General features: G+C 42.6%; 1 protein-coding gene across 1 annotated transcript in view; it reads left to right on the forward strand.

Annotated features, from left to right (window-relative positions):
• The window catches only part of ST8SIA2 (ST8 alpha-N-acetyl-neuraminide alpha-2,8-sialyltransferase 2), a 254,661-nt gene that overhangs the window by 129,485 nt on the left and 104,530 nt on the right, over window positions 1–20,646 (forward strand). The window contains exon 2 of the mRNA XM_075858218.1: window positions 13,224–13,286. Within this exon, the coding sequence (XP_075714333.1) occupies window positions 13,224–13,286 (63 nt within the window). The remainder of the gene's footprint in view (window positions 1–13,223; window positions 13,287–20,646) is intronic.

Genomic DNA, 20,646 nt, shown 5'->3' on the forward strand with positions numbered 1-20,646 from the left:
TTTCGGACATGCATGCAATCTATGTGGGTTATCAGCCGTTGGAGGTATGTTAAAGGCATATATAGCCGCATGCATAAGTTTAAAGTGAGATTCCCTCCACACCTCATTTACAACATATTTTTGCACTGCCTTCCTACCCTCCAAGATGGAAGCATTAATGTCTGGCATATTCAAAGTGCGCCTCCAGTATGTGAAATGAGATCTTGGTTCTACCTTAATATACAAATCTCAAAATGTTTTATATAACATAGACAATGACATTCTATGTGACTCGTCCCCAACAACATCATCAAAGACATTGCCTACAATTTCTGGTTCCAAGTTCCTCACCAATTTTGTGCAAAAAGATTTAATTTGTAGGTATTGGAGGAAGTGATTCGGGAAGATCCCAAACTTCTCCACCAATTCAGGTAAAGTTTTCAGTCTTGGTTCTGAGGCGTGCAGTATGTGGCCCACTGTCATTATTCCCCGTTGCTTCCAACACATGATAGTGTCCCGCAATAACACAGAACCCCGTACATGCCTAAGGAGCGATGCTAGCCTAGTATGCAGCGCAATGAGATCACCATTTCCAGCGAGTGCATCATCCAAGTCATAGTTAGAATAATGACTGGAACAATGTAACCAGTCTGAGACATGTCGGAAAAGGCTGGCAATATTATACCCCCGCAAGTGTGGAATATTTACTCCACCTTGCCAATGATAGCCCTGCAGCTTTGCCAACGAGGACGCTTATTTGACCAAATAAACTTTAAGATGCTAGTTTTAAAATCTTTGACGTCTTTATGCTTCAAGAGAATGGGCAAAGTCTGGAGCGTATAGAGCAACCTCGCGAACGATATCATTTTGACTAAATGACATCTGCCAAACAGTGAAAGTGGCAGATTCGCCCATCTAGCAAGTTCAGTTTTTGTTTTCTGAAAAAATGGGTCAAAGTTTAATTTATACAATGTTCCCGCTGTTTTCCCTATCTGGATCCCTAGATACGTAATGTGAGTTGTCGCTATCTTAATGCCCGTCTGCTGGATTTCTATGTCGCCCAGATGATTATGTGAAGATAGACTCAGTAATTCACATTTGGTTGGATTAATCCTAAACCCTGCAAAGGATCCGTAATGTCGGAACAAATCAAAAACTTTCCGTAGATGTTGTGATGGGTGTGATAGAAACAATAGAATATCATCTGCAAATATCGCTGATTTCACCTCTTTGTTGCCTATGCTTATACCAGTGTACAGGCCATTACATTCCAAAGTATGCATCAGTGGTTCCAATGCTAAATCAAATAGTAATGGCGATAAGGGACATCCCTGCCGTGTTCCCTTATGTAATGCGAATGTCTGGGATCTGAATCCCGGCGTGCAGACGGCTGCAGTGAGATCAGTATATAATGTACATTAAACTTGTCTAGAACCATGTTCAGCCATCGCCACTCAACATTGTCAAAAGCTTTTTCAACATCCAGTATCACCAGAGCTGGGTGGTTGGATGGCGAAGGCCATTACCCCCAGAACCTTCCTAATGTTTGTTACCGCGGCTCTGCCTTTGATAAAACCCACCTGCGATGGTCCCACTAGCTGGGGCATCAAAACTGCAAGTCTATTTGCCATTATTTTCTATACCAGTTTGAGATCCTGATTTATGAGCGAGATGGGTCTGTATTAACCTGGCTGCGAGACGTCTTTCCCAGCTTTGGGGAGAACTTTTATGTATGCCATATTTGCCGCCATTGGTATGTTAGCACCTTGCATCAAGGAGTTAAAGTAAGCTAACAATGTCGGTGTTATCTTTTCTGTCAGTATTTTGTTAAACTCACCCGGGTATCCGTCAGGTCCTGGGGACTTACCGTTTGACAATCCCCCAATAGCCGACCGTAACTCTTCCAAATTTATTGGTGCATTAAGACTGTCCAATTGGTCTGAATTCAGGGTGGGCATAGATAGTCTAGAGAGAAACTGTCTTCCCTGCGTGGCGGACCTTCCTCATACAGTCTCTGATAAAAAAAAGTTTCAATATGGCATTGATCTTCCTAGGGTTCAAGTGTAATTGGCCATCATGGTCTTTCAATTTTGTGATGTGTGTGCGTGGCCGGAAGCCCCTGGATAACCCCGCTAACAGTCTCCCCGCCTTGTTCCCAAAACGAAAAAGTTCGGCTTCATAAATTGATCTACCAAATTTCTCCTTCCTATCCATCCATTCTTCAAACAATCTTTTGGCTGCTACCCATTGGTTTTGTTTGTCAAGAGACGGATCTGCCTGGTAAGAAGAGTACGCCCCTCCAAGCCCATCGCTATATTCCTTATATTTCTGGAACGTCTGATTTTTTTTTTTAAAGGAAACATAAGCGATGATCTTCCCTCGCAAAACAGCCTTAGCCGTTTCCCAGTATAACACATAATCTGTTCTGTGTACCGCGTTATCCCCGTCATATTCTAGCCACCAACCTTTCAATAAATCCTGAAAGCCCTCATCTTTTGCTAGAAAGGTCAGAAATCTCCAAATGAAATCTCCCCCTTTTGGGTGAGCATCTGCCAGCATTAAGCTCACCGGGGCATGATCAGAGATGACCATATTGGTGATATCAACCTGCTCCGGCCTCTGCAGCAAGTGTGAGCTCAGAAAAACATAGTCCAATCTGGACCAAGATTTGTGGTATGACGAAAAATAGGTGTATTCCGTACCATCTGGATTCATGTGTCTCCAGCTGTCCCCCAACTGTGTGGCATGGGAAAAATCAGGCAAGATTCCATCTGTGGCAAGGGGTTGCGTGGGGTAATTACGTTGCCTGTCCTCAGCAGTATTCATTACCGAATTAAAGTCTCCCCCTACTATTATCAGCACATTTGTGTGGGACAAAATTGTGGATTGAAGAACCTGAAAGAATGTGCGGTTACTTGAGTTGGGTGCATATACATTATATATACTCACTTCCCCTAATTGAGTATCCAATAAGATTTGTATGAGGCTTCCCTCAGAGTCTGCATGTTGCGTGCGCAAAGTGGAAACTAAATTTTTATGAATTAGAATCATTACTCCATTTTTTTTATGTACAGCCAAAGACCCATAGACCTCCCCCACCCAATATTTCCGCATGCGAAAAAAATCTTTGTCTACCAGATGTGTCTCCTGAAGTAAGGCTATATCAGCCTTTAGTGTATGTAGGTGCCGCAGGACCATGGATCTCTTGTGGGGGGACAATGGACCCTTAACATTCCATGTTACTACTCTCATAAAATGGCTAAAGATATCAAGCTATGGTGATAAGATGTGTATCCTATAAAAAACCCTAAAAAAAAATATGTCATGAAAACCAGTAAGGCAATAAGAAGATTTTTGTGCTCCGGTTAAACATTTCCATATATCAAGGATCGTCTGTCTTTTAACAGAAAACCAAAACTTTTAGTAAATGCATAACTTTCCCTTTCATCCTCAAGGGTCCCCAGTAACTCAGTATCCGTAACCTTCAGCACTTCACTTTTTTCTGACATGGTGCTATCCCTAGACTACCTAAAAAGATAAGTTGCAAACCTCCGACTAAGTATCAAAATACATGTCTTCACGGCAGCTATTAGACATACACTAGTTACCGTGTATACCCTTTTATGTTGACCATCCTATATAGAAGACTACTGCATAACAATACTATGTTCATATCAAGCGGACATAATCAAACGGGGACCAGCCTTGCATACCCACTGCCCACACATAGCTCAGAAACAGAAAGTTCAGAAGAAACAAAGCCGTTTTGGTATCCAAAGGCATTACTTCACAGCCCACGGTGTCTGCGGTAGTCTTTTCCCCTTTGGTAGCTGACCCCTCACCGAAGGGGTATGGGGCTGTATGTGCACCTCCTTGTCTGGAACATCTCCGGCGACAGCCTGTGTGGTACTTTCTTGGAGAAAATCTCGAAACACCTCTTCTGCTTCCCGATGATCAGTATAGGTCTGCATGGTTCCGCTTGGGGTAGTGACCTTTAGTATCGCCGGTTATTGCAGCTGGAACTTCAGCCCCCTTTTATGAAAAGCGGTGCAAATCCTGCTGAACAGATTGCGCTTTTTGGAAACCTCAGCCGAGTAGTCTCCAAACATCATGACTGGTACTCCATTTAGTTTAGTCGGTCCCTGTCGCATTTTGTAGGAGCGTAGTAGGGCTTCTTTGTCAGAGTAGTCTAAATAACGCACAATAACTTGTCTGGCTCGTTTACTGGATCCTGGTTGAGACTGTAAATGCTGGCGATCCGGGTCCACTCTGTGTGGTCTTTCCACTTTACATGGGCCGCTCATATTTAACACTTTTGGCAGATCATATTCACAGATTAGTTTCAAATGTAAAGCCGGTATGTTTTCTGGGAGACCCACTATTCGTAGATTGTTTCTTCTTGACCTGTTTTCCAAGTCATCAATTTTAAGAGCCATCCTTTGCTTCTCATTTAAAAGTTCTTAGAGTGTCCCATGTGTATCGGCGGCATCATCCTCCAGCATGGAGATGCGCTGTTTCACCTCATCTAGGCGCACTCCATGCTGGGCAATATCGTTTTGAAGCTGCTGTAATGAAGCAGATATAGTGCTCGCTAGAGTGTCCTGTATATCTGGCGTTATACGTTTAGCCACCTCCATAGCCAATTTTTTGTAGTCAATCACCGTTGCCAGTGCCCTGGCTGCGTCATACAACGATGCCGACAGTAATCACGAGGAAGTGCGGGACTTGTACGGAATGTCCGCCGTCCCAGCAAACACTGGCCGTGAGCCCGATGGTCTGTCCAGCACCCCCGATGAAAGCGAGGTGTCTTGTTGGCCGTGGGTGATGTGTGAGTCGGTTCTTTAGTTAGTAAGCACAGACAGCTCTCTGCACCCTCCTCACATGTCAGCGCCGGAACCGGAAGTCTCCGTCCTAATTATTGAGTTCAGGTGTTTAAGCCTCACCTATTGCAAAGAGGTGCATAAAATCATTCCCACAGCTATGACATTTCCATAGACAATCTGTTGCTAGCAGTATGAGTAGCACTGTAAAGCTCAGTGACTTTAAATGTGGCACTGTCATAGGATGCCACCTAAGCCATGTGTCAGTTTGTAAAATTTCTGATGTGTTAAATCCCTGATAACCAGTATGGGCTATTATTGTGAAGTGGAAGAATTTGACATTTTTTTGTCAATAGTATGCTTCTGACTTTGTGGCAGCAGTTTGGGAGAGTCCCTTTTCTGTTCCATTATGACTGTACCCCTGTGCACAGTGAGGTCCAAAAAGATATGGTATAACCACTTTGATTTGGATGAACTTGACTGACCTGCCCAGAGCCCTGACCTCCACCACATTGAATACCTATGGGATAAATTGCAAGAGGGATTGTGAGCTAGACCTTCTCATCCAACATGAGGGCCTGAACTCACAAATACTCTATTGGCAGAATGTGCACAGATTCCCAAAGACACTCTCCTGGAAAGCCTTCCCAGAAATGTGGAAGCTGTTAAAGCTGCCCAAGGAGGCACAACTCCATATTAATACCCATGGTTTTGGAATGGGATGTCCGACAAGCTCATCTACTGTAGGTTCATGGTCAGGTGTCCACATGCTTTTAGCCATATGGCATATTTGACTTCTGAGATTTAAGAGGATCCATATGCCGGCTACTCTCTACTACTTCCTTGCAGCTTTATGTATGGTACTAATTGAACCACACAATATAAATAATGTCTGCAAGACATTAAATGGTCCAGAGGGAAATACAAGTTTCATACAACTTACAAAAATAAGTGGAAAAAAGTTAACCCGTTAATGGCGAGCAACAGATATATATTTTACAAGCTCGTGGGTACTGGCAGTGTACCCATGTGATCAGCGGCAGGAGTACGGCTGTTATACACAGCCTGGCTCCTGCCCCAACTGCTGGAATCGAATCTCTCTTCGATTCAGGCAGCATAACCCATTAGATGCCGCTGTAAATAGCGACAGCGGCATCTAATGTGTTTGACAGAGGGAGAAAGCTCCCTCTATCACCCCATCGGCAGCCCCACAACAGTATTGCAGGGCACCGATTGGTTTCCATGGCAGCCGGAGGCCTAAAAAAGGCACCCAGGTCTGCCTTCAGCAACTGCCTATTAGGCCATGCCAGAGGCAAAAACGTTATGATTCTTGGAATGCGGCGATGCAAAAACAAGTAATTTTTATTTATTTTTTTAAAGGGTTTTTATTTTGAAAACGTAGGAAAACATAAAACCTTTACATATTTGGTATCCCCGTAATCGTGCCGACCCATAGAATAAAGGTAACATGTTATTTATGCCGCATGGTGAACGAAAATCAAGGCTGGAATAGCTGTTTATTTTAAATTCTTTCCTAAAATAAAGTTAATTAATATATTATATCCACCCAAAAATGGTGCAATTGAAAAATACAATTCTACCCGCAAAAACCAAGCGCTTATACGGCTATGTCGACGGAACAAAAAAAGTTGCGACTCATGGAATGTAACAGTAAAAAAACAAAAAATAATCTTGGTCATTAATGCGCAAAACGACCTGGTCAAGCATGCATGACAAGCATGTAAAAAACAAAAGACTAGTAGTACACAATGCCGCATTTGCTGTGAGTCTTTTGTGGAATTGTTTAGTCGAGTTATGACGTGTTCACAGAGTTTTTTGCAGGCAGAAAGTTCTGCCTGGAAAAATAATTTCCGGTGTTTTTGAAGTGGTTTTGCACCACAGGCGTTTTTTGCCGCATTTTTTCCGTGTTTTTTTCCTCTTTCTTCAACAGGCAAATGAAAAAAACCACGAGTGGATTTTGCCATAAAACTTGTCAAGAAACGCGTCAAAAACCGTCCCGGCCGTTCGCTGTGTTTTTTTCCGTCTCCCATTGATTTCAATGGGGTTTTTGAGGCAGAAAACGCCTCAAGGTAGGGCATGTCGCTTCTTTTTCCCGCGAGCATTTTTTTCCGCAATTTTCGACCATTTTTTGCTGCGTTTTTTGCCAAAAAACGCGTAAAAGAACTCTGTGTGAGTCATACAGAAACATCCATAGGAATGTATTGAATATCATATTCTTAATATAACTATGACATCGTATCAGAGGTTGCACCTGACCATAAGGGCGGATTTACATGAGCGTGTGCGTTTTGCGCATGCAAAAAACGCAGCGTTTTGCGTGCGCAAAAGGCACTTAACAGCTCCGTGTGTCATGTTCATATGGTGCGCGGCTGCGTGCTTTTCACGCAGCCGCCATCATTAATGACACTCCGTTTGGATGTTTGTAAACAGAAAAGCACGTGGTGCTTTTCTGTTTACATTCATTTTTTTACTGCTGTTGCGTGAATAATGCGCATTCCACGGACTTCAATGGGTGCGTGATGCGCGAAAACCGCCGAAATATAGAACCTGTCGTGAGTTTTACGCAGCGAACTCACGCTGCGCAAAAATCACGGACAGTCTGCACTGCCCCATAGACATGCATAGGTCCGTGCGACCCGCGTGAAATTCACGCGGGTTGCACGGACGCAAATCACGTTCGTGTAAATCCGCCCTAACTTTGGTGCTTCGCTAGTGGATGTAAAAAAAAAAAAGTAATTTTATGTTATGGGACTGTGTATTGCTTTCCTTCAGATCATTTCCTTTTCCCATTACTCATAGAACAGCCAATATTGATCTATCTCAGAATCTGTTGGTTATTGTTCATTGTGCTCACGTGCAAATTGACTATGTTTTGCAATGGAACAAGAATAAGAAACGTGTATTAGGCTATGTTCACACGCTAAACAAAAAACGGCTGTAATATACGGAGCTGTTTTCAAGGGAAAACAGCCTCTGATTTTCAGCCGTTTTTTAAGCATCGAGTGTTTTTGATGCGTTTTTTACGGCCATTTTTGGAGCTGTTTTTCTATTGACACTATGAAAAACGGCTCCAAAAACGGCTCAAGAAGTGACATGCACTTCCATTCAGCTTCCATTTCTTCAGCCGTTTTTTGGGGTGTTTACTGCCCGAAAAACGGCTGAAAATAAGCCATGTGAACATACCCTCAGTCTTGGATGTAATCTACTATTTCATTCAGTTCTCATCATCCTTTGTGGAGGTTTACTCACAGCAGGGTCTGACACCACTAGATGAGCAATGATCCAAATACTACATTTTCAAAATGAGCAGGTCCAGATATGCAGAAGACTAGGCAGTAGGGGGTACCACAAATGGACGTTAGAATTAAATCTTCCAAATTTAGCGACTCTGAGAAACCAACACTTGTACTTGAATATAGTAATCAATTTATGGACATCAAAAACATCATACATAGATATTTACCAATCCTCTACGAAGATGATAAACTAAATAGGATTTTAAAAGATGGGTATCGTATAGTTTCGCGTAGGGCGCCTACACTGGGCAATACATTGTCTCACTCTTTATTTTCATCATCTACAACCAAGTCAAGTTGGCTATAGTATAAAAGCTTTTTTAAATGCGGTTCACATCCGTGGAAGACGTGTTTTTTTGCTCAGCCCACCAAAATTTTCCATGACTCAGAAGGGGTTAATAGTTTTCCAATCAAGACTTACATAAATTGTAATAGCGAACATGTTATATACATCATTGAGTGCACAGAATGCAAACTTATGTATGTGGGCTGCACAACAAGGAAGTTCAAAACCGGAATTGGGATACATTAGGAATCCCAATATTCCAGGTATCTCAAATGCTGCCAAGCACTTCATTACATATCATAACCGTTCGGTTGAATCGTTTAAAACATATGCCATTGAGAGAGTGAGGTGCTCTGTAAGCGGCGGGAACAAGAAGCACTTACTATTAAACAGAGAAGCATTCTGGATATTCAGTCTTAAAACTAGATTTCCGACGGGGCTCAATTTAAAAAGGGAACTAATGTTCCATTATTGAGGGATCCATTATAGGTCCAAGGTTGTTTCTATATATACACTGAATAATATCCTTTCCTGTTATAAAAAATATATAACCCTTAATATGTCCAACAAAAATAAGGGGTTTCAAATTAGACTGTATCATACTGTATTTCATTATGTGAGGAATTCCCGTAACTAACATATTTTCCATGTATAATATAGGCATTCAATATCTAAGGGCGATGTCATACAAATGTAATAGTCATTAGTTGAAACAACCATCATAATAGTTAAGACAGTATTACATTCAAATTCAGTGCCATGTAAAGACGGGTTTTTGGACTGCGCTAATAGACTTTTCCTATGTGCATTGTATTAGTCATACAGTAGGATATTCTTACTTTCAATAGAATCTACTGAATGTCACCAAACGCCATATTGCTATGCAATGATGAGTAATATGGCTTTTAACCTAGCAACTTTGACATAAATATTCGTGAACATTTTATTCTAATATGTTTGATAGAGGAGTTCATGATTGTTCTCTCCAACAAACGATTTGTTTTTATTTTTAACAATTGTAAAACTGCTTGTTTTTCCTTTAGGGCGCGGCCAGACGTGGCGGAATTGCTGTGCCATTTTTGACATTTGTTTCAATACATTATTAGGCAAGTTAGTTCAGACGTTGCGGAAAACTCCGCTGCGGACCATAGGCTGCGGTGCTGAATTTTCAGTCCGCAGCATGCACTATCTGTTGCGGAGAAGCGGAATTTCACTGCGGATTTCAGCATTTGCAATGCAAAAACAGAAATCCGTGGCAAGTCCGTTGTATTTTCTGCAACGTCTGAATTACCTGTCAAATATGCAAATGTTTGTGCAGATTCGTTGCGTAATTGCCCCAAATCTGCACCAACATTTGCAGTGGAAATACTCCGCCACGTCTGGCCGTGCCCTTATTGTTAATTTGTAAAAGTTTACCCTGCATGAACTCACTTTTCACCTCCTGATTTCTCAATACCTGATATCATTGGATTAATTATCTCTAATTACCATTCTTTAACACACATTGGCATATTCAGTCAAATCTCCATATCGCAAACTAATTAGGGAAATTAATTTTCTTAAACACTATGATTACATCGTTAGGTTATGACGATTATTTAAATAAATAAACTTTCATACGTATAAACAAAAAATGTCACGTAGCTGGGAGATCACATACCTGATTGGTTGGTTTTCTGACTTCGTGAGACACAGCTGACGATTAATTTTCATCCTGAACATACAAACCGGATATAAAAGTCAGGAGTGGATTCTGAGTTTCATGCATGCCACGAGTAAGGACACAGGACGTGTCAGAAACGCGTAGGCAAAATTAACTAAGGCAATTTTGACCTTCTCCCTTCTACCCATCTCTGTACTCTGTTATATTATCCACTATTTCTTCTTTTTTTTTAATTTGACATATTACTAATAAAAGTGGAACGTTGGTTCCTTTTACTTACTTCAAGCGCTGTATTCTGGTTCTATTTCTTCTAATGCGCAAAGATCATTTGGAAAAAAGTTGTCCGTGACCTTTCAGGAATCTGTTCGTGCAGAACATGCACCAAACAATCAATAGCTGTGTATTGGGCTTGAGAATGGAGCTCGCATTTTAAGTCATAGTATTGTTATGTACTGGAAACATTAAGGGCTCATTCAGACGTGGCGGAATTGCTGTTGAGTTCTGCTGTGGACAGTCCGCAGTGGAATTCTGCAGCAGCCGTTTTTTTTATTTCTTTCTATGCATTTTTAGGAAACTTAGTTCAGACGTTGCAGAAAATAACTGTGCTGAAATTAAGCTGCGGTGCTGAATTTTCCCTCCGCAGCATGCTCATGACGTTGCGGAGAAGAAGCGGAATTTCACTGCGGATTTCAGCCTTTGCAATGCAAAAACTGAAATCTGTGGCAAGTCCGCTGTGATATCTGCAACGTCTGAATTACCTGTCAAATATGCAAATGTTGCGGCAGATTCATTGCGTAATTGTCCCAAATCTGCACCAACATTTGCAGCGGAAAAATTCTGCCACGTCTGAACATGGTCTAACACTAAAGGGTGGTGATAGGATTGGCAATGTCACAATCTGACAACCTATTCATTCCATTTGCATTTATTCTCTTCAATAGGACTGTGCAAGGCATTATGGTATAAATGACAATAAAAATGGTTTGACATTAGGATCGCTGCGTTTCAAAAACAATTTATGAGAAATGACTAAAGATTTTATTCTTTATAGAGCAATCATTCATGATGTATGTCACTGCACCTCTTGCCTGTTTCATAACTGTCCATCATCATATCTCAGGACATATTAAAAAAGACACTTTCAGAATCTCAGAATCATGTTATCTATCTCTGTAATTGCATTTTTCTTTTCTTACCAGTAAAACCATCAAATTCATATCCATAAAATACACTATTTTATTTTAAGTCCTTGGTATAGACTAAGGCCTAACTATATATATTAAGCCCTTGGTACCACATCCTTTTTTTTTTTTCTTTTCGTTTTTCTCTTCCCGCCTTCCAAGAGCCATACATTTTTTATTTTTCCGTCAATAGAGTAGTGTGTAAGTTTGTTTTTGCAGAAAGAGTTGTAGTTTCTATTGGCACAATTTAAAGTACCAAATAATTTACTGGGGAACTGAAAACAATTGGGAGCATTTATAGTAACAGAAAAATCGACAAATTTATTTAATTTAAATAAACTTAGCCAAAAAGGAGGGAAAAGAGGGAGTTATCTCCAGTGTATCTATGGTGACAGCTGTTTTATTCCATCTGATGGAAATCAATTTTATTGGCTACTGGAACACACACACACATAATGGGCTGATGTTTCCTGTTTTCAGAAGCTCACATACTGTAGTAGACTGAGATATTGTCAGCAATGTCATCTCATCTATCATTATCAGAGTCATTATCATTAGAAGGTAGGCGACTTAATGGCAGCTCTATTGTGTTACTGGAGGCCTTGAAAAGGCAGGATAGTAAAGGCCCTTTGACACCGGCCAATAATCGGGCAAACGAGCGTTCACACAACGCCTGTTCCCGATCATTGCCCTGTGTAAACAGGGCATAGATCAGCTGATGAACGAGCAAACACTCCTTCATCGGCTGATTGTATCGTTTATGCAGCTGAAAATATTATACTTTTTAGCAGCACATCTCCAACAGGGAGACATGCTGCCAACATGATAGATATGTATGCGGACGAGCGATCATAGTATCGAGCGCTCGTACCCATACTAGCTCCTTGTGAAAGGAGCAAATGAGCGCCGATAAACAAACGCGCTGTCTCGTTGATCAGCGCTCGTTCACACGGCCCACATCAGGCCGTATAAGAGGACCCGAACACTACACACTATACACACAGATAAGATTCTTTACCCTATCACTCCCTGTTCTTTGGGAGAGGGGCTGTACTTCATCTTTTGCCTGTAGACTGTTTGTCTATTGACACTTTCTGATCATTAACTTTTATTCATAGCAGCTGCCGTAAAGCACACCCACGCTGCTGCACGGGCTTCACAGAACATGCAAGCAGTATTTGTTTCTGAGGGTATGTTCACACGGCCTATTTTCAGACGTAATTCAGGAATTTTACGCCTCGAATTACGCCTGAAAAAACGCCCCTAATACGCCTACAAACATCTGCCCATTGCCTGCAATGGGTTTTATGATGTTCTGTTCCCACGAGCCTTTATTTTACGCGTCGCTGTCAAAAGACGGCGCGTAAAATGACGGCTCGTCAAAAGAAGTGCAGGACACTTCTTGGGATGTTTTTGGAGCCGTTTTTCATAGGCTCCAAAAACGGCCGTAAAAAAACGCTGCGAAAACACTGCGAAAAATGCGAGTTGCTCAAGAAACGTCTGAAAATCAGGAGCTGTTTTCCCTTGAAAACAGCTCCGTATTTTCAGAAGTTTTTTGTTAAGCATGTGAACATACCCTAAAACTTACATAAATTAATAAAACTAAAGTTAAATATAGTACACATTACCTTTGTATAAAATCGGAACTTTTAATTATTCACTACATAATATTCAAGTTCTTTTATGTCATGCCATAAGTGTAATATCAAGACCTTTATTACAATATTAGGTGACAAATCAAGTACTGCACCATGCTTAGTCTGTGCTTGATGGGGACCTGATGTCATGTCTCTTGGTTACATTTTATTTCAAAGCAGTGCCTCAAGAACCTGTCTCCTCTGTCTAGTAATGGGTATTCTTACCAGTTCTAAAACAAGCAAGAGGAAAGCTCTCTGTAAGGGATCATTGGATTGTTAGAGCAAAGCTTACAGACAGTAACAGAATTTGATAAATAATGTATTGTCTTTTGTCTTGCAGGAGCACTGGAGGAAGAGGCACAATCAGATCAGCGGTGGAAAGTTTACATAGCAGATCTAATAGGTTTGTAAATGAGATTTTTTTGTTCATTTGTTTTGACTGTGAGGCTGCTATTAATCTGCTGCAATCCTAACTTGTGATGCTCGCCTCAATGGAAATAGTTATCACTCAATCCAATTCTCTACCTGTCTATGCTCTTGTTCATTGCAACTTCATTTCCAATTGTGTCAAAATAAAGTTGCGAGTCAATAGGGAGAAGGTGCAGTAGCTGAAAGATAGAGCAAAATACAGATGTGAATTGCTTTGCCTTTATATCATCAATGTGTATTTTATAGTCTTTAACAAATATTTACATACAATAAAGTAGCCCTGTTATCTTTCTATGAAGAAGTCACATTGATATATTTAGAGGTATATTACCAAAAATGTTCATAGCATGAATACGTTTATTGAGTATGTTGTTTTTCTTTTCTTTATATAAATCCAAGTTTTCATCATACTTGCTCTCAGACTGAATATATAGCCAGGGCCGCCATCAGGAATTTCAGGGCCCCCTACAGCTAAATTTTCTGGGCCCCCCTACCGTGGCACCGCCTGTTAACGGTACTCCGTCCAGCACTATATCATGGTACCCAGGGCCGCCATCAGGGGGGGTATTAGGGGTACTGATGTGAGAGGCCCGGCCAAACCTAATTGAAAGGGGGGCCCGGCAAACTGCCGCGACTTGCCTTTGGTAGAAAAAAAACAGGCCCCTGCAATGGGGCCCGTTTTTTTCACCAAAAGAATGTCCTGAGCTGCGGGCCCTGGGTAGCAAGGCCGTGCGACCGAACGCGCGCACCCGCAAACTCCCGCGCATGCGCACCCTGCGACCGCCTGGAACCGCGCACCGAATTTTGAGGCAGATTTTGACCTGCCCACACTATCTTGCCGCGTTTTTTGCCCGCGGCGATTGAGGAAAGCAGACAAAAATCGCAGAGAAAAATGCATTTTCTACCTCCCATTGATTTCGATGGGAGGTCAGAGGCAGAACCACAGCAAGAAAGGACGTGCTGCTTTTTCTTTTTTCCGCGACTGGCTCCCATTGATTTCAGATCAAATCAATGGGAGGCGGTTTTGGAAGTTTTTTGGTGCTGATTCTGACGCAGTGTCCGAGTCAATATCAAGGCCCAAAAACTCTGTGAATTGGGCCTTATTGTTAGGGCTTATTCAGACGAACGTGTAATACGTCCGTGCAACGTGCGTGATTTTCACGCGCCTCACACAGACTTATGTTACTCTATGGGGCCGTGCAGGCTGTCAGTGATTTTCACGCAGCGTGTGTGCGTGTGTCCGTGTGTCCGCTGCGTAAAACTCACGACATGTCCGATATTTGTGCATTGTTCGAGCATCACGCACCCATTGAAGTCAATGTGTGCGTGAAAATCACGCCCAGCACTTCCGCAGCAGTATAAACTATGAATGAAAACAGAAAAGCACCACGTGCTACAAACATACAAACAAGTGTCATAATGATGGTGGCTGCGCGAAAATCACGCAGCCACGCATCATACGCTGCTAACACACGGAGCTGTTATGGACCTTTTGCATGCGCAAAATGCCACGTTTTTGCGTGCGCAAAAAGCACACGCTCGTGTAAATCCGGTCTTAGGGTAGGAACACACTAGGAATGAACACTGCGGATTTTATGCAACACATTTTATTGTGGAAAATCCGCAGCGTATTAGTCGCAGCAGAGTGGATGAGATTTGAACAAATGTCATCCACATTCTGCAAAAAAAATTGACCTGCAGTGTGGCTTTTGGCTTTTTAAGCCGCAGCGTGTCAATGTATTCTGTGGGATCGCTGCTCCTCTGTTGCAGAAATGCTGCGGTTCTGCCGCAAAAATCACACATGAGAAAAAAAAAAAGGCACTTTTTTAAATTTATAAAAAAGTTTAGACTTACCCCGGCCGTAGTTTAGGTGACGCGATCCTCTATTCTTAGCGCAGCCCGGCCTCCCATCATGACGTTTCATCCCATGTGACTGCTGCAGCAGTCACATGGTCTACAGCGTCATCCCAGGAGGCGTGGCTACGTTCAGAAGAGAGAGATGCGTCACCAGGACTACGGCCAGGGCAAGTCTAAACGTTTTTTTCCCTGCAGGATTCCCGCAGCGGACATGCCTCACGAAACCTGCGCCACTATTTGGTGAGGTTTTGCTGGTAGAATTCCCTGCGGCTACCGGGGCGGATAAGCTGTGGAGTTTTACTCAGCATATCCGCCTAGTGTGTCCCTTATGATGTCGCTCCTGGAGCTGCTGCCGCTCTCTAAATAGGCAGTTGGTCCAGTAGAATTTGGAATTATTTCTTTTTGTGAACCAGCTTAAAAAAATACAAAACTTTTGTGTTAGGGCCTGTTCACATCACCGTTCGCTTCCGTTCCGGGGTTCCGTCTGAGGTTTCCGTCGGGTGAACCCCGCAACGGAAAGTGAAAGTGACAGCACAGCTTCCGTTTCCGTCACCATTAGCGCAGTCGACTGCGCTATTGATTCCGTCCGAAAACCAGCCGGAATGGTGACGAACGGAAACCATTAGCGATGTTTCCGTCACCATTGAGATCAATGGTGACTGAAACGGAAGCTGTGCTGTCACTTTCACTTTCACTTTCTTCTAGTACAAATTGGTAAAAAAAAAAAAAAAAACATGACAGGTAATAAGCTCAATTTGAATGCCTTTTTATATAGTACAAAACTTACAAAATTGGATAATTAGAAGTGTTTAGATATTACTGTTTGTTGATGTCTGATTTGGACTATATTTCTAAAGACTAAGATGTTGTTGCTATAACAAAAAAAAAACAACTATTATATTCATTCCTTTTACATTTCTATTATTAAGCCTTTCACAATACCTATCCCAAATACACAATTGAAGGGGTTGTACCTGAATCGAGCGGTAAGGAGTAACTTGGGAGCTCGGGATGACCTTTTTCACGATTGGTGCGTGTCCCTACAAGGATCCAGTGGATCGGTGATAATTGTTGATTCTGGTACAACCCCTGTAAGATTAGTTGAGATCTGTTGGTAACACTCTTACAAGAAGCTTGGATTATATAATGTAGAAATAAGATTTAAAAAGTGCATACATGGATCTGACTACGGCTGGCTGCACTAAATCATTCGCTATGTATATTTGGAATACATCAAATATTTATGGTATATGCCTTTTTATTAAATTAATACAATAGGGGAATTTTTTATTAGGTCATTGGCAGTATTCTGGCATAAAAAATTAGCAAATGGCACAAAAGTCTGAATTTGCTCCAAAAATTTGGACTTTTGCACTGTTAGCACCGCTCACTCCACTTTTCTAAAAAGCAGGTGGACCTTTGCAGAAGGGGCAGTTCCACCCACGGCCCTGCCTGACAAATTAACTGGTGTAGATTATATTGCAAATCAATGTCAGCTTATAGCTTGTCTTTTGCGGCGCACAGACGGCAAGAGATGAAAAAACGTGTTTTAGCTTGTTTTAGATTAAGACTGGCATATGAAATGCCAGTCTTAATAAATTCCCCCCAAATATCTCAATCCTTTATTAGTCAGGTTTTATCATAATTTAGATTTTTATTGTAACGTTTACAAACACACGAGAACAAGAATAAAGTGCATGAATACTTTCGTAATCGATCAGAACAGAACATATCAAATCAAAACAAATCCTATCATATAGATAGAAGCAAACAGCTATGTACATCAATATCCTTGTTACTCCGGGGCAGTTGTCACCTGCAATTAGAAAAATATACAGTCGTGCACATGGCACACGAGGTAGAGAATGCCTTTCTATATTTGCAAGGCACATATTCCCTGACTTGACAGATATTATGAAAAGTGACCCACCCCCCCCCCCCGAACAGGTAAGAAGAGGAAAGATTAAGACAAACCAAAAGAAGACAAAAAGAAAGGGAAGAGAAGACGGACAAAAGAAGAGCAAGGGAAAGAAAATGAGGAATCTTAATGAGTGCTGGGAGCAGAGACATTACCACAAGAGGAATATTGTACCGCCTCCATTTCTGATGAAGCCCAATCAGGACCTAGCTCTATAGACCACCATATGGAATACTCTAGCTCAACCAGTCTGCGAAATGAGGACCAGATTTGAAGGATGACCATGCGTTCTATAGATAAAGCACCGCGTCATAGCTGCCTCTGTCTTCTGCAAGAAGAGACTCCATTCTACACAGTAGGTCCATTTCCACAACCCATTCACCAATCGTAGGCACCGCAGAAGTCTTCCAGTGTCTAGGAATTACTGTCCGTGCTGCTGTCAGGAAATGTCTGAGTAGGCCCTTTTTTATGCCTGACAGAGGACCCGGAATCAAGGATAACAGAGCCATCTGAGGAGTGGGTATGATAGGAGCACACTCCATCAATGCATAGATGTCGAACACCGCTTTCCAAAAAGTCTGCAACAATGGGCAGGACCACCAAATGTGCAACATCGTACCAGTCTCGTTGCTACACCGCCAACAGACATCTGATACTTCTGGGTACATTTTATGTAGAATCTGTGGGCAACGGTACCATCTGGTCAGTATTTTTTTTTAAAAATTCTGAGCGTGGCAAGCCATTGGCATTTTATGGGTCAGGAGGAAAACCCTGTCCCAATCAAGCAGAGATATGGAGAAACCTAGGTCCTCTTCCCATGCGCTAACATATGCAGGGGGCTGATTGACAGAAGTCTCCAATAGGATGGCATACATCTTGGAGATCACACGAGTAGGTGGCTCTTGTAAGAGCAACAATGATTCAAAGGACGTGGTCACTGAGATGCAGATACCATCCGGCAGGGCCGAGTGTAAAAAGGTAGACAATTGTGCATATTCCAACCATGAAAGAGTCCTCTCCGGGCAGGTCTCTCTCAACATATGTAGCGGAGGGAGGCGAACCCCATCCGACATCACCTGACATAGCCTAGTATCTTCTGAAGCGGTCCAACTCAAAAAGGTAGCTTTGTGAACAGCTGGTGGAAACTCAGAGTTATCGAACAGAGGGCTAAGAAGTCCTGGTCTATGGGAAAGCCCCTTTCGAACGATCAATCTGTCCCAGAGAGTGAGAAAATGATGGGTAAGCATAGGAAGGGTCGAGAGGGGTGGTCGATGATCCGGCAGAATCCACGGCAGCGATCTCAGAGAGAGCGCCACCAAGGACCTCTCAATCCCCACCCATTGTTTATTGGTGTCATTATGAAACCAATCTATCACTCTAGAAAGCACTACAGCTTGGTGGTACAACCCCAAATCTGGGAGTCCCGCTCCCCCTTTCAGCTTAGGGCGAGACAATGAGCTCATACTAATGCGAGGCCTCAGAGTGCCCCAGACGAACTTACGAAACGCTGCCTCCAATGTCTTAAAATACGCCCTAGGAACCATAACAGGGATTGCCTGAAATAGATACAAGAACCTAGGGAGGATATCCATTTTGATGGCATTAATACGTCCAAACCATGACAATTGTGCTCTGTCATAGGATTGGAGATCTTTCAGCGTACGTTGCATTAGGTGAGGATAATTAAGGGAGTACAGATCCGTTAAAGTGCCAGAAATCTGAACCCCCAGGTATTTGATGGATGTCGCTTGCCATTTGAAAGAGAAGGATGATCTTAGAAGATCAACCAACTCCTGTGGAAGCGATACATTTAGCGCTTCCGTCTTTGTGTAATTGACCTTGAAATTACTAACCCTTCCGAACTCTTCAAATTCTCGAATAAGCACCGGGAAGGAAATAACAGGATTAGTAATGAACAATAAGAGGTCGTCTGCATATAACGCCAGCTTATGGTATTCACCACCTACCCTAATCCCAGAAATATCTGGAGATGTACGGATCGCCACTGCCAGATGTTCCATTGTGATCACATATAGTAATGGGGATAGCGGGCACCCCTGTCTGGTTCCGTTAGCAATCTGTAGAGCTGCGGAGTAAATGCCATTGGCCCTGACTCTAGCCGTGGGTTTCTGATATAGAGCAAAGATCCTTTCTATCATTACCGGGCCAATTCCCATTTGTTGTAAGGCCGATCTCAAGAAGACCCAGTGGACTCGGTAGAAAGCTTTCTCTGCATCAACTGAGATCAGACAAGTGGGTATGGACTTTTTCTTCGCGTGGGACATCAGGAGAAGAGTTTTATTGGTATTGTCCCTCGCTTCTCTCCGGAGGACAAACCCCGCTTGATCAGTATGGATGATTCCCGGGAGCAGAGGTGCCAATCTATTTGCAATTGCCTTGGAATAATGCTTAACATCAACATTTATTAGCGAAATCGGGCGGTAATTGGCACAGATAGAATGCTCTTTCCCTGGTTTAGGAATAACCGTAATTGTAGCTTCCAACGTTTGCGGCGTGAAGGGCATTGACGACGTGACCGAATTGAATACCTTAGTCATAAAGGGAAGGAGCTGCGGAAGAAAAGCCTTGTAGAAGGACGTCGGGAAACCATCCGGGCCCGGACTTTTACCCGACGGAGCGGACTTGATAACGCCCTGGATTTCTTCATCAGAAAAATCCGCGCTCAACTCCTCGGTCTCAGCCCTTTCCAGCTCTGGCAGTGCTGTTTTAGCCACATATTGGTCAATTTTCTTTTGCAGAGCAGCAGAGGACATATCTTGTAAAGGTCCCCTGAGATTATACAAGGAGTGGTAATACTCCCGAAAGGTTTGCACTATCTCTTCTGGCTTATGTTTAATGTCACCCGAGCATGACTTAATCGTTGGAATATAAGAGGTGGGGACCCGTGGCTTGAGTGCTCTGGCTAGTGCTCTGCCACACTTATTAGAGTGTTGGTAAAAGAAACCCCTAGCACGATCTCTGAAAGAGGCCTGAGCCTGATCCAGCAACTCTCTCAAGGAATTCCTGGCCTCTGATAATTCCGCTAACGTTTGAGGCTGTCTCGACTGTTTATGTGCAGACTCTAGGGACTGAATACAAGACAGTAACTTCTTCATTTTAAAAGCTCTCTCTTTTTTAAGCCTGGAGCCCTGTTGGATAAAGATACCTCTCACGACACTTTTCAGCGCTTCCCACTGTATCGGTAGGGGGGAGGGATCTAGGTTGTGATGATCTAAGAACTCTGAGATCGAACGGGTAACCACCGCTCGACACACCGAATCCTTCAAAAGAAGAGGATTTAGCTTCCAATGCCATTCCCTCGCCTCCCCCCCAGGGAACCGTAGTGAGAGGAAAACTGGCGCATGATCTGTCCAGATCATCGAACCAATCCGAGACGCCGGAGCCCAGGACAATAGGTGATGACTCACAAAGAACATGTCTATCCTGCTGTACATGTCATGGACAGCAGAATAGAAGGTATAATCCCTTGTTTGAGGGTTAAGTATCCTCCAAACATCCACCAGCTGCATTGCAAAAAGTTTAGCCTTAAGAGCAGATA

Source organism: Rhinoderma darwinii, chromosome 3, assembly GCF_050947455.1.
Source record: "Rhinoderma darwinii isolate aRhiDar2 chromosome 3, aRhiDar2.hap1, whole genome shotgun sequence".
Classification (NCBI taxonomy): Eukaryota; Metazoa; Chordata; class Amphibia; order Anura; family Rhinodermatidae; genus Rhinoderma; species Rhinoderma darwinii.